The 20,735-nt window shown below is 41.0% G+C and overlaps 1 protein-coding gene across 1 annotated transcript in view; it reads right to left on the bottom strand.

Moving 5' to 3' along the window:
* The window catches only part of LOC124545503, a 201,306-nt gene that overhangs the window by 76,049 nt on the left and 104,522 nt on the right, over nucleotides 1-20,735 (bottom strand). The window contains exon 5 of the mRNA XM_047124446.1: nucleotides 1,549-1,710. Coding sequence (XP_046980402.1) covers nucleotides 1,549-1,710 — 162 coding nt within the window. The remainder of the gene's footprint in view (nucleotides 1-1,548; nucleotides 1,711-20,735) is intronic.

Here is a 20,735-nt window from a genome sequence, read left to right as displayed (position 1 = left end):
TCGTTCGAGTATGGTGCAGACCACACGAAGCCATGGACCAAAGTTGCCAACAAGGCACCTATACAAGCTGTTGGTGGCTCCATAACAGCCTGACTGTGTTTACTTGGACTGGACTGGTCGTCTGTTATAACTGAACCGATTATTCATTGAAAATGATTATTTCTGGTACTTGGAGACAATGTGCAACCATTCAGGAATTCATGCTTCTAAACAATATGGAATTTTAATGCATTACTTTGTGCCATGCCACCCAGCCACAGCTCTTCGCGATTGGTTTGAAGAAAATTCGGGATAATTCTTGCGAACGATTTAGCCACCCAGATCACCCGACATGAATACCATCATACATATTTGGTACATAATTCAGAAGTCTGTTAGTGCACAAACTGCTGCATCGGCAACACATTCACAACAACGGCGTCTGCAGAGGCGGCATGTCTCAATATTTCTGCAGGGGACTTCCGACGACATGTTGAGATCATACCAAGTCGAGCTGATGCACTACGCAGCGCAAAAGGAATATAGACCTTATATTAGGAGGTACCGAGTAACTTTTGCCACGTCAGCGTAAATCATCTTCATTAATCTGATAACAGTCTTTACTGTAGATAAATCCAACAGTGAATGAAAGATCTGAAAAGGGCAGGTTTGAAATTAAGCCTCATAATCGATTATAATAAAACTAAAGTAAAGCATGATGAATAAAGCGAAAGTAATAACAATGAAATCGAAGAACCAGCTCTCAGGAAAGATGTAGACAGTGACTTAATAGATAGGACATGAAGTAAACAAAGGATTAAAGAATGTCCTGGAATAATCTTAGCTGGGTTCCAACGCTGAGCTTCCCAGTTGCTTGGAAAAGTAATTTTACAACGTGAATTATTAGTATTGAAAGGTGGAAGGTCTATATGGATTTTTATGGCTGGCTCTAAGCACCATGGGACTCAACATCTGAGGTCATCAGTCCCTTAGAACTTAGAACTACTTAAACCTAACTAACCTAAGGACATCACACACATTCATGCCCGAGGCAGGATTCGAACCTGCAACCGTAGTGGTCGCGCGGTTCCAGACTGAAGCGCCTAGAACCGCTCGGCCACTCCGGCCGACGATTTCTTATGCGAAAGTCGTTCAGTAATTGATTGTTGTTCAGTGAAGAAAGGACAACGCATACTACATGTTATGACGAGAAACACTGGAAAACATGAAATGGATTACGAATCAGACAGGTACTAAAGAGCTAATTATGACTGCAAAGAAAATTATATGCAGATGCACTGGACATGGGCCATATACATGAATGATAGATGGACCTAAAATTGTATCTGTAGGATTTCGGAGAGTGTGGAAGAAACAGAGAAGATGAAGTAATGTAAACTGAGCCACATGGATGCGTAACAGAAGTCTTTGAGTAATGGAAAAGGTCTCGTGGAGCCCTCAGTCTAGCATTGGCTGCCAAATGGGTGACGTCGATGTTGATGATGGAGCTAACCCACCGCTTCCGTAACACAGCGCTACTAAAATCTGCTCTGGCAGGCAGAAACTTACCTTTAATTCTGGTACAAGGCTGGGTGCTGCATACTGCTGACGTACCATCCTCCGAGCAGTAGCACAAGTTACAGTTTCGTCGAAATGTGGTGCCTGGCCGACAGTTCTCAATCGACGTTTCAAAATCGTCAAACTGTGCTGCACTTGTTTCGCAGTCCACATCTAGAAAGACACACAGGATGAAAGAGTGAGTAGCTAGGTTCAGTTTTTGATTAGTGTTTTTATCGACAAAGTGCATATCTTCTTTCTACATCCTTAATCTGTAATAAGGGAACATTTTAGAATCGAGAAGGTTGTTACACCATTTCTGTTCGACTCTTATGAAAAATATTTCAATATACAGTATGTACTGCTCAGGACAACATTGTACTTTGAACTACTGCCAGTCACAACCTATCCTGTTCCACACACAAAAGGAGGGGGCGGATGAGATAATAGACTCTGCAACTCTCAGTGCCTTAGCGCGAGGATAGCGATGTTAGCCCCGACTGAGAGCCGAGGCACAGAGAGGATGCAAAAACCGACAACAGAAAATAACAGGAAAGAAAGTTCGATAGTTAACGCCGGAAGAAACAAGCAAAAAATGTGGAAGAGATGTGTAATTTAGTTTACTTACGTATCCAGATTACTGAAAATTTACAAGAGGTTATTTTTAAAGGCGAAGAAGGGATGGTGGTGCAAGGGGTTGTGGGGGGGGGGGGGCGGGGGGGGGGGGGGGAGAGGAGCGTTTTCGCAGTTCTGGCAGGGCCGCAGGATCACTTTGCTACGGTTCTACTGCCTCTGTACTAGCCGTCGTCTTCCATATTTTGTGTCTATGGCCCTGGTGCGAGAAGAGCTTAGGAAGCAGTGAAATCGCTCTACAGTTTGAGAGAAATGCTGTCTCTCTCAGTTTCCCCAATAGCGGTTCACTGAATGTCTTCTTCCCTCCTACGACTCCGGTCTAATTTCACCGAGCATTTCCGCAACACTCTCGTACTGTTAAGAATAGCTGCCAACGAAACCATCAGCAGGGCTAACCACTGCTTCAATGTATTCCTGTAATCTGATGGGGTGGCGACCTAAAACGCTCAAGCAGTACTGGAGAATGGAACGGTCAGGCATGTATTGTGCGATCTCCTTTGTGTCATACAGTAACTTTGTAATAAATCGTAGTGGAAACTTCACCTTCTCTACAACTGTGACGACCATCAGCATCTACGATAGCCTGGGACCGTATTCATCACCACCATCATCATCATCATCATCAAATCGGCGATCGAGGACCCTGTAGATCATCACAATGCTTCTCCATAGATGGCGCTCTTGTGCCCTTTGGATCCAGTTGTCGCGGACTCCTAGCTAGCAAAGGTCTTTCCGTAGCTCATCCTCCCACCGCTGGGTCTACCGATTGGACGGGTACCATCAAGTCTTCCCGTAAGTACGGCTTTTGCTCGAGAAGAGTCTGGTCTCTTAGCAATGTGGCCTGCCAAGTTTATTCTCTGCGCTTTCAGGTTTTGAACGATGTTCGGTTGCCTCATCAGCTCATACAATTCTTGGTTTTTTCTACGTTTCCTGAGCTCCCTTCATGGACAGGTCCAAAGATCCATCTCTTTTTTTTTTCGAAGACCAACAAGTTTTCTTCATCCTTCTTTGTTGCGCTTAGGGTCTCTGCCCAATACAACAGTACTGGCACTATCACGGCATTGTATGCTATAAGTTTGGTCTTAATTGACAGATTCTTGGATGACATTATTAGACGTACCATTTCACCATTGTTCACAGCACTTTTCGAACCGTGAGCATGGAATGTTTAGCTGTTGTGACACAGCACGTCCACAGCTCGAAGGTTCCAAATAGCGTCAAGCATTCTCAGCCATGGAAATATAACTTCGTCCACAATTTGGGACGTAATTGGCCGTTGGCCTCTCCCTGGAGGAATTCTCATATCGTCAGTTAAAGAGGACCTCTCCGTGTTGCTTGAACACTTCTATACCCGCGAGGAGCAGGAGCTCTGTTGCTGTCGTTTTGATGAAGCAGACATTCTAGGAAGGCCTAGTTCACCTTGTCTAGACCCGTGTTGACTGCCTTAAACTGTAACAGACACTGATGATTGTCTTTCAGCTCTACGTCGCCGCTCCAGTACCGGTGCAAACGGCAAATCGTGACATCTAATACTAGTGCTATGACAAGCGATTTCAGATCGATTCCGTATTTCTGGATTCCCGGAAGTCTTTTGACACTGTACCACACAAACGGCTGGTAGTGAAATTGCGTGCTTATGGAATATCGTCTCAGTTATGTGACTGGATTTGCGATTTCCTGTCAGAGAGGCCACAGTTCGTAGTAATTGACGGAAAGTCATCGAGTAAAACAGAAGTGATTTCTGGCGTTCCCAAAGGTAATGTTATAGGCCCTTTGCTGTTGCTTATCTATATAGACGATTTTGGAGACAATCAAAGCAGCCGTCTTCGGTTGTTTGCAGATGACGCTGTCGTTTATGGACAGATAAAGTCATCAGAAGATCAAAACAAACTGCAAAACGATTTAGAAACGATATCTGAATGGTGCGAAAAGTGGCAGTTGACGTTAAATAACGAAAAGTGTGAGGTCATCCACATGAGTGCTAAAAGTAACTCTTTAAACTTCAGTTACATGATAAATCAGTCTAATCTAAAAGCCGTAAATTCAACTAAATACCTAGGTATTACAATTACGAACAATTTAAATTGGAAGAAACACACAGAAATGTTGTGGGGAAACGAACACTGCGTTTTATTGGCAGGACACTTAGAAAATGTAACAGACCTACTAAAGAGACTGCCTACACTACGCTTGTCTTTTCGAATACTGATGCACGGTGTGTGATCCTTACCAGATACGACTGACGGAGTACATACAAAAAGTTCAAAGAAAGGCAGCACGTTTTGTATTCCCGCGAAATATAGGAGAGAGTGTCACAGAAATGACACAGGATTTGTGCTGGACATCATTTAAAGAAAGGCGTTTTTCGTTGCGACGGAATCTTCTTTCCCGAAATTCCAATCACAAACTCCCTCCTCCGAATGCGAAAATATTTTGTTGACGTCGACCTACATAGGGAGGAACGATCACCACGATAAAATAAGGGAAATCTAAGCTCGTACGGGAAGATATAGGTGTTCATTCTGCGCGCGCTATACGAGATTGGAACGGCAGCGAATTGTGAAGGTGGTTCGATGAACCCTCTTCCAGGCACTTGAATGTGATTTGCAGGGTATCCATGTAGAAGTAGATGAAGATGTAGACGAACAACGCAAATCCTGCAGTACAGTGTCTGAACATATTTCCAATAAAGCTGGGTACCAACACGGTAAATATTTTTCCATCTGTACTGTCTCAAGTAGTGGAAGTGTAGTCACAAACACCCTATGATTCATGACCTATGCCTTATTGCTGCACCATTGTTAACAGTGTACAGTGTGGTATAAATCGAATGATGGTATCGCGTTCTTGTCTAGGAAAAACCTTCTGGAGTCCTATGGCTACAAGTCCTTCTATTTGACACCACTTCGGCGACGTGCGCGAAGGTGAGGATGAGATGAAATTAATAGAAAAACACAAACAGCAAGCGCCTAGTCACCGACAGCTCCGCGATCTATGGGCGGCAACACTAACCACTTGGGCAAGAGTGGCGGACGGTGTTGTACACTCTCGAAAACTTTACAGAAATGTACGAACCTGGGACCTGCGTGTGATCCTGCTCAATAGTGCACACCATTCTGTAGAACACTTAAAGAAGCGCATACTGTTTTTCTGTCTGGTCTTTAATGAACGGATTTTGCAGTTTTTTCTGAATGAGTTACTATTGTCAACAATAAATCTGATGATTGAATGTAAGTACAGGTATGGTAAAGATAGAGCTACAGCACAAGTGAACAATGATCTACACGAAGGTTTTGCGTATAAGTGCGATAGACAAAGGGGAGCATTCCTGTATTGAAACTAGCATCATTTAGATTCTGCACAACACCTTGAACACGGCAGTTCCAAAACAAATTCCACATACCCTCAGTGCTGAGTAATTAAAGTGTTGTATTCTATTCGCATATTGACCGCCTTGGGGCAATAAAATTTAACGTTTACAAGACTTCCGTGTCATAAATTGTATGTATTTTTTTTAATTTTATTTTATTCTCATGCTCAGCGATGAATATGTGAAGAAGGAACATAGACATCATCAATTTTCATAACGACATCATCAATTTTCATAACCAAAACTTGATTGTAGTGAGATTATAATCAAACATTTTTGACTAACTCTCGTATAATTTCGGATAATCGATAGTAGTAGTACTTTAGTACTACCTGGACCACACTGTTTACACTGGACATACCGGGACACATTGTTCACTTTCTGCAACAGAGGCTCGCCCCTTAATCAATAAGATCATCAAGCAATAGGTCCCGCCCCTTCTGTCGCTCTCCCCCACCCTCCTCCCCTCTCACACACGAACCCTCCCCTTGCTTCGCTTTGTAATGTCGCAGCTATTAACACGGCTGCAGAGTTTTGCAGTAAGTTTTATTCCGTTAGGTCTTTCCAAAGAAGGCAAATGCTACAAGGTGTGAAAATTATAGGACGCTCAGCCTAGTTACTCACGCCTCTAAAATAGTTACCTCAATCATCCTAAAATGTATAGAACAAGAAGTCGAAGCTACACTCTCCGAAGACCAGTTTGGATTCCGGAAAGATAGAGGAACCAGAGAAGTAATATTTGCTCTAAAACTAATAACAGAGAAACGACTAGATAAGAATCTGACAACATACATAGCTTTCGTAGATGTAGAGAAAGCCTTTGATAATGTTAAATGGGATAAGATGTTTGAGGTGCTCAAAAAAGTAGGAATAAAGATGGAAAAATGATATGGAACCTGTACAAAAACGAGACAGCAGTTATCCGCGGACGGACAAAACAAGAAGAGGTGCAGATACGTAAAGGTGTCCGACAAGGTTGCGCACTATCCCCTGTTATCTTTAACCAATACATTGAATAGGCGCTGGAAAAAGTAAGGGAAAATTCACAGACAGGTGTAGTAATTCATGACCAACGAATAGATATGATAAGATATGACAATGATATAGCTGTCGTAGCTGAAAGTGAAGAAGACCTTGTGGTCCTACTGAATAGAATGGATAAAGTTACGGGGAAGAATATAATATGAGAATTAATAAAGCAAAAACAAAAGTAATGGCATGCGACATAAAAGATCAAGTGAAAGTCCAAGTTCATGTAGGCAATGAACTGCTTGAACAAGTTGATAAATTTACTTATCTGGGCAGTAATACTACCAGGGATGGAAGGAGCAACGCAGAAGTGAGAAGTAGAATTGCTCAAGAAAAAGGCTGCTTTTAACAAGAAGAAAAACATCTTAACATCTAAGAGCATCAGCCTTGAAATCAGGAAAAGACTTCTGAAATCATATGAGTGGAGTGTGGCATGCTATGGGTGTGAAACATGGCCTCTAGGGACAGAGAAAGACCAGAAGCTAAATTCTTTTGATATGTGGTGCTATAGACGCATGCCCAAAATATGATGTATCGACAAGGTCACAAACGAAGTGGTTCTGGAAAGAGCAGGTGAGAAGAGAAACTTCTGGACTTTCATTGTTAAAAGAAGAGTGCAATTTACAGACCATCTATTAAGACATAAAGGACTCCTGAACACAATGACAGATGGATATGTCGAGGGAAAACGACCAAGAGGAAGACCACGGCTGAGGTACATGGATCAAATCGTGAAAGATGTGGGATGTAACACCTATAAAGAAATGAAGAGAAAAGCTGAAAGGCACGCAGAATGGAGACAAGCTGCCATTGTAGCTGTTGCAAACCAATACTTGGATCGACCACTATAGAAGAAGAAGAAGGTGAAGCTATATTGAAGGCTGGCAATGAAGCCTCCAGCCTCGGCCATTGTGTGGCCGGCTGCTGGCGTCATAATGCCATCTGTGGCGGTGTGCGGGCCGTGAGAACTGCTCGTGTGGAGCGTACTAAGATCACTTATTCATCTCACCTAAGAAATTGCATAACTATGATCTGTTTGCTTTCAAATTTGGTATAAAAACTTTTGTAATTTAGAAGAACTTTGTGTAAAATTTTCATGCGGATAACTTTAACAGTTTTGAAAATACAAAAAACCTATTAAAAATACTTAACCGACACTTAGTAAAGTAAATTCAGATAGGAAACACGACAGTTTAAGTTTATTTGTCATTTGAAAATACTATCAGCAGTCCCAGTGCGCGCAAGTTATTTTTAAAGAATTTTAATTGTAAACTTTTAATAATTTTGCTTTCGTAACGAAAATTAGAGTTTAAAAGTCGATATTTATATTTTTTGTTGGGATGGTAGTAGATGAGAGTGAATGTGAGCGTGTATGTGGGGACATACGTCAAATTTCAATTTTCTAATGTGTTACACCATCCGTAATCAGCAAGTCTTACGTAACCAGGTTGTCCCGAAAACTGTGGATCCCCCTAACTGGTGGATGACGTATGTCTAAGAGCGTTTGCTTTTGTAATAAGGCAGCCAGAAAGACAGTAAGAGGATACTTAGTTCTAAAGTATATTTCAAGCAGAGTATTTTTATTTTCGTTTCGTTTGGTTTTGTGGAAAATTTTGTGAATTTTTGCAACATGAAATGACGTAGATGCATCTGCGAATGCTGATTGGCTATAGTGGTTTGCACGCGAAATTGATTATGGAAGGTTAATCTGATTGGATGATAGTTTTCATCAACCAATGAGAGAAAAGTGTTTCCATCGTAATTGGATGAGTTACATGCTCTGTGAGCGACGACCTGCGGGCTGCGGTAGACTCGCTGTCGGACGAGAAGGTCGTGTTAAATGTGTCCGAAAAAATTATCTGTAAGATCAAGAAAAGACGATTAAATCACGCTCGATTTAAATCGCCGTGATAGCAGGTGCAATTACAGACATTACGGTGAAGTTTTCAGAGGTTTTGAAATGTTGGTTGCAGAATAAACCGCGTGTGAGACTATCGGCCTTTGTGAATATTCTGTGTGGCGTGTTCCGTATGCACGTACAGAACATTTTGGCGAGCATCTTCCATCGAAGAATCCACTGAAAAGGTCCGAATGTGAACTCGTTTTGTAACGGTGTATTGGCTGTGTGAATCTCGTAATATTTCGGATTGGACTTAGCACATTTCTGGCTGTCTTACGTGTGATTTAATCTGCACGAACTAGTAGTAGATGTACTACCAACGTAAATGTGGGCTTGGTGAAGCAAAAAATGAAAAGGACCGTAATAAAACGTCAGTATCTACAAGCAAACATTTTCAAATAAGGCAGGAAGCACCCACTTTGCCCATTATTAGCAGAGATTTACAGGTTTATCTTTTTACTTGAGTTACGCGGACTGTGTAATTGTAAGTAAGGACGTTGGTTTTCTTCAAAGCTGCTTTTCTCATCGTCTACATAGTACCTACGAATGCAGAGCAACGGGTGGTGAATGGACGCTTTACTGAGATAGGTGGACATCATTAAATAAATCGCACAACGCAGAGTACCAAACCCGCGCCGCCGCAGCCTCTCCCGTCCACTGCTCCACTCCTCTCACAGATTGCTATTAAAATTTGATGTTTAAACCCAGTTTACTATGTTACAGACGATTAAAATGAGAAATGCAATCACAGTGTAGCCTTCTTGGTTGCACTATACAGCATGTGACTCTGTCCCAATGTCCTGAATTCTTGTTTGTTCAATATTTATCACAAAAAAATTACTTACAGGCTGCAGCATGCTGTATTTACGCCTCATCCTACATTTATCTGACAGCTCTGAATTTTTTGCACCACTATCAAAAGTAATTGTACGCTAAAGTAAGTAAAAAGCGCAACTTGTAGTACTTGAAAGTACTTTACAATCCACTCAAAACACAGTGAAATTTTTGCGGAATGACAAAAGCTTTTACCCAAAAATTACGTGAAGTAATACTTGTATACATGCAATGTTCAGTTTCTTCACCATAGGAACAACAAAGCCAGAAATTATTGTTTTCCCCATGTAAATTACTCTGTAATGCTTTGCAAGTGCCACAAGGCAGACAGGCAACGCAAGCAGAACTGAATTCGCTTACTGAGCGTTTTGCTTGTTCCAACAAGTCGTCTTGCTAACGTCCAATCGGCGTAATATGACATACATGCTGCATTTCAAACGATATATCGTCCCCATTGCTGATCGAATGTACAGCTTACAGCGCACTTGTCAGGAACAGTAAACAGTGTTATTACCATGTACAAAATTAGTCTCCAAAGCAAGTATGAAAGTCATTGAAATTTTTCCACTTCTATGATGCTTACCAAGTATTTCTTTCCATATGTAGGACATCTGGAAAAGCAACGTTAAAATGTGTAATTTTTTGCGTGAATGATCACAACGTTGTAATATATATATATTACAACGTTGTGATCTTCACTATATATATATAGTGAGGAGAGCCAAAGAAACTGGTACACCTGCCTAATATCGTGTAGGTCCTCAGCAAGCACGAAGAAGTGCCGCATCACAACGTGGCATTGACTCGACTAATGCGTGCAGTAGTTCTAGAGGGAATCCCCACCACGAATGCTGCAGGGCTGTCCATAAATCCGTAAGAGTACAACAGAGTGGAGATGTCTTCTGGACAACACGTTGCAAGGCATCCCAGATATGCTCAACAGTGTTCATGTCTGGGAGTTAGGTGTCCAGCGGAAATGTTTTAACTCAGAAGAGTGTTGCTAGAGCCATTCTGTAGCAATTCTGGGCGTGTGGGATGTCGCATTGTCCTAATGGAACTTACCAAGACCGTAGGGATGCACAATGAATATGAATGGACGCAGGTGATAAGACAGGAATCTTACGTATGTGTCACCTGTCAGAGTCGTATCTAAACGTTTCAGGGGTTCCATATCACTCCAACTGCCCACGCTCTACACCATTACTGAGCTTCCATCAGCTTGGAGAGTCTTCTACTAACATGCAGGGTGCATGGATTCATGAGACTGTCTCCGTACCGGTACACTTCCATGCGCTCGATACAATTTGAAACGAGACTCGTCCGACTAGGCAACTGTTTCCAGTCATCATCAGTCCAATGTCGGTGTTGACAGGCGCAGGCGAGGCGTACTGCTTTGTTTCGTGCAGTCATCAAAGGTTCACGGGTGGGCCTTCTGCTCCGAAAGCCCATGTAGATGACATTTCGTTGAATAGTTCGCACGCTGACACTTGTTGATGGCCCAGTATTGAAATCAGCAGCAATTAGCAGAAGGGTTGCACTTTGGTCACGTTGAACGATTTCCTTCAGTCGTCGTTGGTTCCGCTCTTGCATAATCTTTTTCCGGCGGCAGCGATATCGGAGATTTGATGTTTTAACGGATTACTGATATTCGCAATACAGTCGAAATGGTCGTACGGGAAAATCTCCACTTCATCGTTACCTCGGAGATGTTGTATCTCTCGTACGCCGACTATAGCACCACGTTCAAACTCACTTAAATCTTGATAACCTGTTATTGTACCAGCAGTAACCGATCCAACAACTGCGTCCGAAATTTTTTGTCTTATATAGACGTTGCCGACAACAGTGCCGTATTCTGCCTGTTTACATAGATATGTATTTGAATATGCATGAACAGGTGACGAAAACTTGATGGTGGACTATAAAGTAACTGCCCCATTGGTTTTTTCGTACCTGAGCGCTTGTGCATATATAAATAATATGCTATACCAGCATGTAAACGTCTTGTGGACCATGAGAATGATTATAAAATATACTCTCATCAATAGACAAGAACTAGAATTTGCTTATTGGATGTAATTAATAGATTAGCAATACATTATCTCTTAAGTTGAGTTTTGTTTTAAATATTATTTTGCACATCTGCTAAACATGAAATAAAAACAGCTGCTTGTGCCATCCAGTGAGCGGAGTACATTCTAAATGACGTAGGAAGCTGAGGATAGTCCGCCCAGTTAGCTAACGTGGAGATTGTTAGTAGAATATTCTGAAGGATTTACGGAACTCGGTCGGGAAGTATACGAAGAAAAGGCAACACTTGAATAAGCACAATCTTTAATACTCGTATGAGAAAAACATCAATAAATGACTTGATTGAATATACACAAATCCTGATTGTCCAAAGTTTCCTGGAGTAGTATGTGGCTAAGTAAGAAAGCGAGCAGACCCAGAGGAAATGCTGCGGGTCCACACCCTGGACCTGACCGACAGATATGTCCCTCCTGAACGGCTGTCTGAACTCTACTCACTTCTTCGGACGCCACCGCTCCTGCACCTGAATTGTGCACCAAGTGTCGCCCCATCAACATTGGTATGACCATATGTGGTCACTGCCAACATGTTGCCATGTCTCACAGCTTCTCCAAGTGATCTCATGTAATACCCCGAGAGTCTTCACGACATTTCTTGTCACTGACCAAGCCAACGCACACCCCGTAGTGTCTCCTTTGCACTCTAGGTGCTTTCTAGAAAACATGCTTGTTGTGGCTTCTGTTATTTTGCTTTTAGGTGTTGCATATTTTAAATTTGCAACATGCTGATTTATGCTCCTGACACTTCTGGCCACAATAAGATGGTTGCACTCGTACGTGCTCACAGTTCTATTAATGTACAGAGTATCAGGTAAAACAGAGTCTCAAATTAATAAGATTCCTGATTTTTCATGCTCGGTAAGTGTCATAATGGTCATTCAACGTTTTAAATTCCTCCAAAAATACATCGGCAACGGAAAAAAATTGAAACGTTTATGTCGGGTATTGCAATCCTATTTTCCACATATACATTTCACCCACACGTATTCATCACATTGGTGCCAAGAACACTGACCGTACAAGTTGCGCCTCATGAATCGGTGAGGTAAATTTAACCTGAAGAAGCTTATAACCGCAGAAAACATATCTTGGCTAAAATCTAAGCAAACATACAGTCGAATATACATCCAGAATTACTGGAAGAATGTAATTAATTAGGGCAACTCTTGATGTTAGCCGCAACACACTCTAGAATTAAATCTAAATTTCATTTTATCCACGTTAGGTTTGTGAACTCCACAGCCATTAACGAAAGTTGGTGAATGACGTTTGTTGTTCCATAATGCTTATTAAGTGTTCAAATGCTGTCTTCACATTTATAGTACGCAATTTCGGAGAAAACATTGTCACCATTTTTTAGTAATGTTTCACTACAAACATAGGGTGAAAGAAAATAAAATACTGCTAGAAAAATGTGATTGGTGACACTGACAGGTAAGTATAGATTTTTATTACCGATGAGGGACCCTAGATGAGGCTATTCACAAAATGAACTACTGTAGTATTTACCAGTCATAACTAGAGTACTGTGGCAATCTAAAATGTATTTCCTATAATCAACTACTACATAACATCAACCTCTAATAAAAATCCGTGATGTAAAACACCACTCAGATACACAAACACGCACACTACATAGCCATACACTACTTCAGGAGGGAAGGAAAGAAGGATGTGTTTGTACCATTTAAACTGGACAATACGACAACGTCTCCAAAAAAGGTGAGAGACTCGATATCTTAAAAGAAGAATCTGTAGTAAAATTATTTATCATTTAATGAATAGAACTAACCTATGTACACAGGTTGCTTATGATAATATGCAAATACAATCCCTGATCACGAAGGATCATAATTTCAACCAAAGAAATTTATAAGGTTTCGAACATACAACACACATTTCAAGCACAGTTGACCCTTCAATAAAATATTTTCAAATGTAAATTGTTATCATTACATAATAAAATAATGTATGTTCCTTACTGACATTATGTACAGTAACTCTTAGGATAAGCAGCGGAACTTGATGATGATAGTTGGCTTACTGTACATATGCTGAAACCTCCAAGGACCATTAAATTAAATTTTCCACAACTGAGTTGCTTATTTAAATACATACAGCTTCCTTATTGACAAAACATAAATTAATTGTAGATTGCTAAATGGCTGTAGTTCGACTCTGTACTATGGTCTAAATTTATCTTGATACACAAAACTTTTGGACAAAAACCACACACAGGTAATATTTAAGATCTAACTTACCATGTAAAGTGCACTGGGAATTATCAGAGAAAACAGTGACAACATTTAATGCCCAAAAACAGCAGTTTATCTGCACCTCTTCCACGTGATTACAATGGAATCGCTTTTTGGTTATGCATGTACATCATACTGTCACTGTTCAACCAAATCTCTGGAAGAGGGGGCTGTTGAAACATTTTTCCTGTCAGTATCACCACCATCATCGTCATCATCTTATTCAGTCTTGGTTCGCATGGCACTGATCTTGCTCAGTGGTGAAGTACTTTCAGAGCCAGTCGATACAGATTGGGGGCGAGTGAATACAATATTAGTGAAACGTAACTCATTTTGGGGCAATCTGATACATTTTTGGGGGAAATATGATACATTTTGCATGTGCAAACATCATGATATTACATACAATGTAGCCACATGTGCCTCATCATTATCATAATCGGTAAAGTTCATCTCTCGGTTTTATACACCACAATAATAAGTTTCTACTCTTCCTCTCTACTTTTTAATGACTGTGTTAATGGAACAACAACATTTTAATATATTTACTTGATTACACTCAAGTTACTCATTATTTGCTATTGTTTAAAGGAAAAAGTCGCAGCTTCCTGAAGAAAATCTAATGATGATATTGACTAAGAAATTTTAGACTGAAGTGTACGATGAATAGGTGAATGGTGAATGGGTGAATAATTCACAGATGATTGGTGAACAGTATTTGATGAATGGTGACTGGTGAATGCGTGGATGGATGATGGTTAATGAATAATGTGTAATAGATAACAGATAAAGTATACTGAGAAGTGGGTATTAGGTTAGGTTTACCTTTTACCAGTAACCACTCAGCCATTCACCCATGTACCATTCACTTTCGCCATTCATATCTTCATCATTCACCTTTAACTGTTCACCTGTTTAACGTTCACTGACCAGGTGTTTACCCACTCATTTCAGTCTCAATTCGCTTAACTTACATCATGAGTAGACATTCTCTGTCAAGGTATGGATTATTCCAAGAAACGAAAGAGAATAGGAGGCACATATGAGAGTTATCAAGTCTAGATATACCACTGTTGCCTAAAAAGCATTCAAGAGAGATAAAAGGTGCAAGGGAAACTGGTAGTGTATGAATGTGTGAGATGAAATTTATCGTTTATAGTGAAAATGATCAGTCCAATGTAGAAATACCGTACTCAGATATTTGATGTTGTGTGCATAAGTATATACTTGCAACAAAAATGTATCAACTTGCTTAAAAATGTATCAGTTTTCCGAAAAATGTATCAGCTTCACAATGACTTTGGAACTGGTAAACTACATATAAGAGCAATTACTTCTATGTAGATAAATAATAGTTAAATTACTCCATTGAGCCAGAACCTTGTCAACTAAAAGAATGGGTAAAATGATCACGCTGATGGGAAACATGTGTCAACATCTTCTCAGGCATTCATTTGGACAATAACTACTTGATGTATCAACAAAAAGTGTTTGTAATCAGATTATTTTGGTATATTTTCCCAGATGTATCTAGCACATGATTTGGTGAGTATAAAAGGCTTGCATTCTTTGCTTTGCTAATTCTCAGTGCCCATTACTCCTTAAGTCAGATATGCAGTTGTGGCCATGAGTGTTTTTCAACCAATTTTTACATATGTAAATGAATTTAGTGTGTAGTACAGAGATCTAACTATGGTCACTTACTAATAAATAATGCATTTAAGTATTTTCAATGAGGAAATTGCGTGAATTTTAATAAGTAACACCGATAGCTTAGATGTGAGAGTATTTAATTTACCATTCTACTGAGCTTTCAAAATGTGTTGGGTGCTCGAAACCTTGCAATTTTATTCTGATGCAAGCAAACAATATTTCTTTTTTAGTCGAGAAAAAGTAAATAATTTTACCAAGATATCTAATTTTTGAGACGTGGGCACTGTCACCTCCTTTGAAGATGTTCCTCCCCATCTTCATTTGTGCAGAGGTAAGAGAAGTTTTACAGCTAAGTGACACACTGTAGTATAAATACATTCTTCCTTCCTGAAATGGTGTATCGCTATGTAGTATGTGTGTGTGTGTGTGTGTGTGTGTGTGTGTGTGTGTGTGTGTGTGTGTGTGTTTGTGCGTGTGTGCGTTCCGTTTATGTGTCTATGTGGTGTTTACCTTGCATAAATTTATAAGATGCTTTAGAGAGAAGATAAATATTAGAGCAATTAGTTTTGTGCATAATGTAGACTACACCAAGTCATTAATGATAAAAATCAACATTTTCCAGTTAACACCATCACTTATACGAGGACAGTTCAATAAGTAATGCAACACATTTTTTTTCTCGGCCAATTTAGGTTGAAAAAACCGTAAATTTCTTGTGGAATATTTTCAAACATTCCCACTTCGTCTCGTATAGTTTCATTGACTTCTGACAGGTGTCAGCGCTGTACGGAGCTGTTAAAATGGCGTCTGTAACGGATGTGCGTTGCAAACAACGGGCAGTGATCGAGTTTCTTTTGGCGGAAAACCAGGGCATCTCAGATATTCATAGGCGCTTGCAGAATGTCTACGGTGATCTGGCAGTGGACAAAAGCACGGTGAGTCGTTGGGCAAAGCGTGTGTCATCATCGCCGCAAGGTCAAGCAAGACTGTCTGATCTCCCGCGTGCGGGCCGGCCGTGCACAGCTGTGACTCCTGCAATGGCGGAGCGTGCGAACACACTCGTTCGAGATGATCGATGGATCACCATCAAACAACTCAGTGCTCAACTTGACATCTCTGTTGGTAGTGCTGTCACAATTGTTCACCAGTTGGGATATTCAAAGGTTTGTTCCCGCTGGGTCCCTCGTTGTCTAACCAGACACCATAAAGAGCAAAGGAGAACCATCTGTGCGGAATTGCTTGCTCCTCATGTGGCTGAGGGTGACAATTTCTTGTCAAAGATTGTTACAGGCGATGAAACATTGGTTTATCACTTCGATCCTGAAACAAAACGGCAGTCAATGGAGTGGCGACACACCCACTCCCCTACCAAGAAAAGTTTAAAGCCATACCCTCAGCCGGTAAAGTCATGGTTACAGTCTTCTGGGACGCTGAAGGGGTTATTCTGTTCGATGTCCGTCCCCATGGTCAAACATTCAACTCTGAAGTGTATTGTGCTACTCTTCAGAAATTGAAGAAACGACTTCAGCGTGTTCGTAGGCACAAAAATCTGAACGAACTTCTCCTTCTTCATGACAACGCAAGACCTCACACAAGTCTTCGCACCCGAGAGGAGCTCACAAAACTTCAGTGGACTGTTCTTCCTCATGCACTCTACAGCCCCGATCTCGCATCGTCGGATTTCCATATGTTTGGCCCAATGAAGGACGCAATCCGTGGGAGGCACTACGCAGATGATGAAGAAGTTATTGATGCAGTACGACGTTGGCTCCGACATCGACCAGTGGAATGGTACCGTGCAGGTATACAGGCCCTCATTTCAAGGTGGCGTAAGGCCGTAGCATTGAATGGAGATTGCGTTGAAAAATAGTGTTGTGTAGCTAAAAGATTGGGGAATAACCTGGTGTATTTCAATGCTGAATAAAACAACCCCTGTTTCAGAAAAAAATGTGTTGCATTACTTATTGAACTGCCCTTGTATTATTCTAATCATACATTATTTCTGTTTCCCAATAAATTGGTGGTGAAACAATACCGAAAACCCTTAGTTGATGATATTGTGTTCCATAACATTTACTCAGATTGAAATGAGAATTCCCTTTACGATTTTAGATGCGGAGATAGTCTTGTAATATGTGAAAAGCGTTGTAAGACTGGTCAAGGATCATAGAACAATTCAGATTTGATTGAAGTGTGTATTGCGGCTCAGAAAAAGAGTAGCAGGCCCAATTAATTACTTTTTCCAGTAATACAGAATGTCTGTACGCCAGCTATTGGCGATAATGCTGATGTGTGTTTGCCTAGAATGTTACCCAATATGTGCTGTCTGCAGTTATAAGCTTGGTCAGGTGAGTTAAATGACATCATCCATTTAACTTGCTGCCGCTTGGTCATAAACGTTTTGACATAAATACAGCACCAAGGCACTTAACTTGAGATTCTACAGCAATGTTTCTGGTACACATTTGATGGATACGATTACATGCATATATTTGGTTCGTATCATTGTGATATTTGACATAAAAATACAATAATTTGCGTTGCTGATGTATCTTTGCAGATACTCGGAAGTTTAAGTTACTAATTCATTAATCCCATTTCTTAAGCAAAAGCAAGCCACTGTGGCCGAGCGGTTCTAGGCGCTACAGTCCGGAACCACGCTGCTGCTATGGTCGTAGGTTCGAATCCCGCCTCGAGTATGAATGTGTGTAATGCCCTTAGGTTAGTTAGGTTTAAGTAGTTCTAAATCTAGAGGACTGATGACCTCAGATGTTAAGTCCCATAGTGCTTAGAGCCATTTGAGCCATTTTTTTAAGCAAAAGTTGCTTCAACTATTTATGTTTTACATTAGTTCGCCGATTTCTTAGGAAGTTTATTTGCTTATTTAGAATGTTATTTATGCATTAACTTATGGTTAGGAATGAAAATACCATAAGGGTGCTTCCTTTAGACGTCACCTTGGTGTTTTATACACAAATTTGACGGAAACGTGTGTGTGTATGCTATAAAACAGTGAAAAATTTACGTAAAATTTACACTATTTAGCGTTGCTGATGTAATTATGCATAATTTTAGATTTGGAAAGAAAATAATTAATTTGAGGGTCACTATATTGTTTGACTGACTTTGATATCCATTTCAAAGAGGAGTTTTCAGTATGAAATAACATTTTTTTACCTTCCACTAGAAGTACATATCAAGCTATAAGGTAAGTCAGCGGTAGTGTCAATATGTGATTTGCGATTGCAGGATGCATATCATAAAGCCCAACTGAATGTCAGCATGGCAAGACTTAAAAAGCATTCTTTTACGCTATTTATTTGCGATAATACTGTGCAAGATGGCAAAAACTATGCCCCTTACATGAAGTCATTAAAGATCAACTAACTCACGTTGAGCGAACAGTAGGGCTCAACAAAAATTACTGACAAGGCACAATGCGTCTTGTAGAGGGTATAGTATGGATGTATTGGAATAATTAATGTCAGATGATGGTTTTAAAGTAATTCACACGACATGAAAACTTAGTGGAAACGTGTCGGTTTACTAGAGGCTAGTTTACCCCAGGGAAATACTCATAATTGACCGTGGCCGCTGGGGGAGCGGCTAAGGGATGCGACAATAGGCAACTTAGGGCGGCTCAATTTCTGAGAAAGCGGTAACGGTGCATGGCCTCCAGCCACCTTAAGATGAGTGTCAGTGAGTGGGTGGTTGACCCCTACTCCATACTGGTGTACCGGGATACAGACGGAGAACTTGTACGCCTGTTGATAAATGTCCGTCGACCCGTTTTCTGTGAAACATGCGAGAAAGCCACGCAAAGCTACGGTGGAGTTGTCAACAGAGGTCAAACTATGCGTGTTCGTAACTATTGTAACTTCACGCTGAATTCACGGTCCACAGAGTCTGAAGCAAATCAGGGGAAGAATGACAGAATGAAATACGCTGGCCTCTGATGGGAACGTAGGACTGAGGAATTTGAAGTACTCTCCTGGGAGTCAGAATTGGTGTTTGTGCAGATGCTAACCTTGATGGGTGGCCTGGAAGAAGCTATATAGCAGAAGCTGAGAGGAAGGGAAATTTTGTGGGAATTTGTTCACTTCCCAGAGCAGGCATTGGTCGGCGCTGGCAAGTGACACTTAATTTACGCGACTTGCGCTGCAATTGGCGTAAGTGATTTTGCTGGAGGGGAAACCAAGGTGAAGAACAGACTGTGAGAAGTCTCCATAGAGGTCTTCCGTTCCCAGCTTACCTAGAGTTCGGACGTGGCGTTCTTTACTCAGCTTGCCTGGGAAAGAGTGAGCATCTCTGCAGTTTAGGATATAGCAAATGGAACGATTGGGCTTGGAGATAGGAAGTTTTGGTTCAGCTATGTACTGAGCAAGATAGCTAGGAGTGGGTAGACGAGCGCGGCCTCACAGCACAACGAGGTCGGCCGACGTCTGCACAACGACGCCACACTGTATTCGGTGATATTGCGCCCTCTCCAGCAACTGATTAATTTTTTGGATCACGTCGACAAAGTTTCCACGAGGGTTTCATGGGCCATGTGGTGTAGAATTCTTCTCGCACTTCGCATTACGTCTGGGTCAGTCTATAGGAATTACTTTTGAGTTCTCTCACTTTACTCCACGCAAACGCTATTTATTACCACTGCCCGTTAGGAGAGTCATGTAATGTGATGACCGAAGATCGTGAGTTAAAAATAAATCTGTTTTCAATCAAGTAGTTGAAATCCCAAGTCACTTTCTTAATAATATGTTCAACAGTTGCATCTGGTGTTCAATAGCTGAATATGACATCAATTTGCACCCCTTTTAATTAAAAGGGATCAATTCTGAATCAATTAATGACAACACTGCCACCGCAGTTCAATCAGGAGTCACAGGGCCTTATTACTTTCTTTGCGTTATCCGACATTGCGGCAGTTTTGCACTCTTTGTTGATCTGTTAGTCAATTAGCTGGGGTAAAGACACACAAAAACCAGATAATTGACGGGTGTGGTGTTACATATGGCTTACCCATGCCAGGATACAATACTTCGGGATCTGCTAGGAAGTAGTCTTGAAAGAGGAAATTTTTCCACGTGATCCATTGCTTAGCCATTTTTAATTGAAAAACGGGTTGCAGTAGTTACAATAAGTTACATTATCTTCTTCATGTGCTGTCCATTCAAATTGACATTTATAAGTGCCTGTGCATTGTATTTGTGATTTGTTGGAGTACTTATGATGTGCGCCGGCCGAAGTGGCCGTGCGGTTAAAGGCGCTGCAGTCTGGAACCGCAAGACCGCTACGGTCGCAGGTTCGAATCCTGCCTCGGGCATGGATGTTTGTGATGTCCTTAGGTTAGTTAGGTTTAACTAGTTCTAAGTTCTAGGGGACTAATGACCTCAGCAGTTGAGTCCCATAGTGCTCAGAGCCATTTGAACCAT

The sequence above is a fragment of the Schistocerca americana genome, chromosome 8, assembly GCF_021461395.2.
Source record: "Schistocerca americana isolate TAMUIC-IGC-003095 chromosome 8, iqSchAmer2.1, whole genome shotgun sequence".
Taxonomy (NCBI): domain Eukaryota; kingdom Metazoa; phylum Arthropoda; class Insecta; order Orthoptera; family Acrididae; genus Schistocerca; species Schistocerca americana.
The sequence above is the reverse complement of the archived record's forward strand: the minus strand, read 5'-3'. Positions and strand labels throughout refer to the sequence as shown.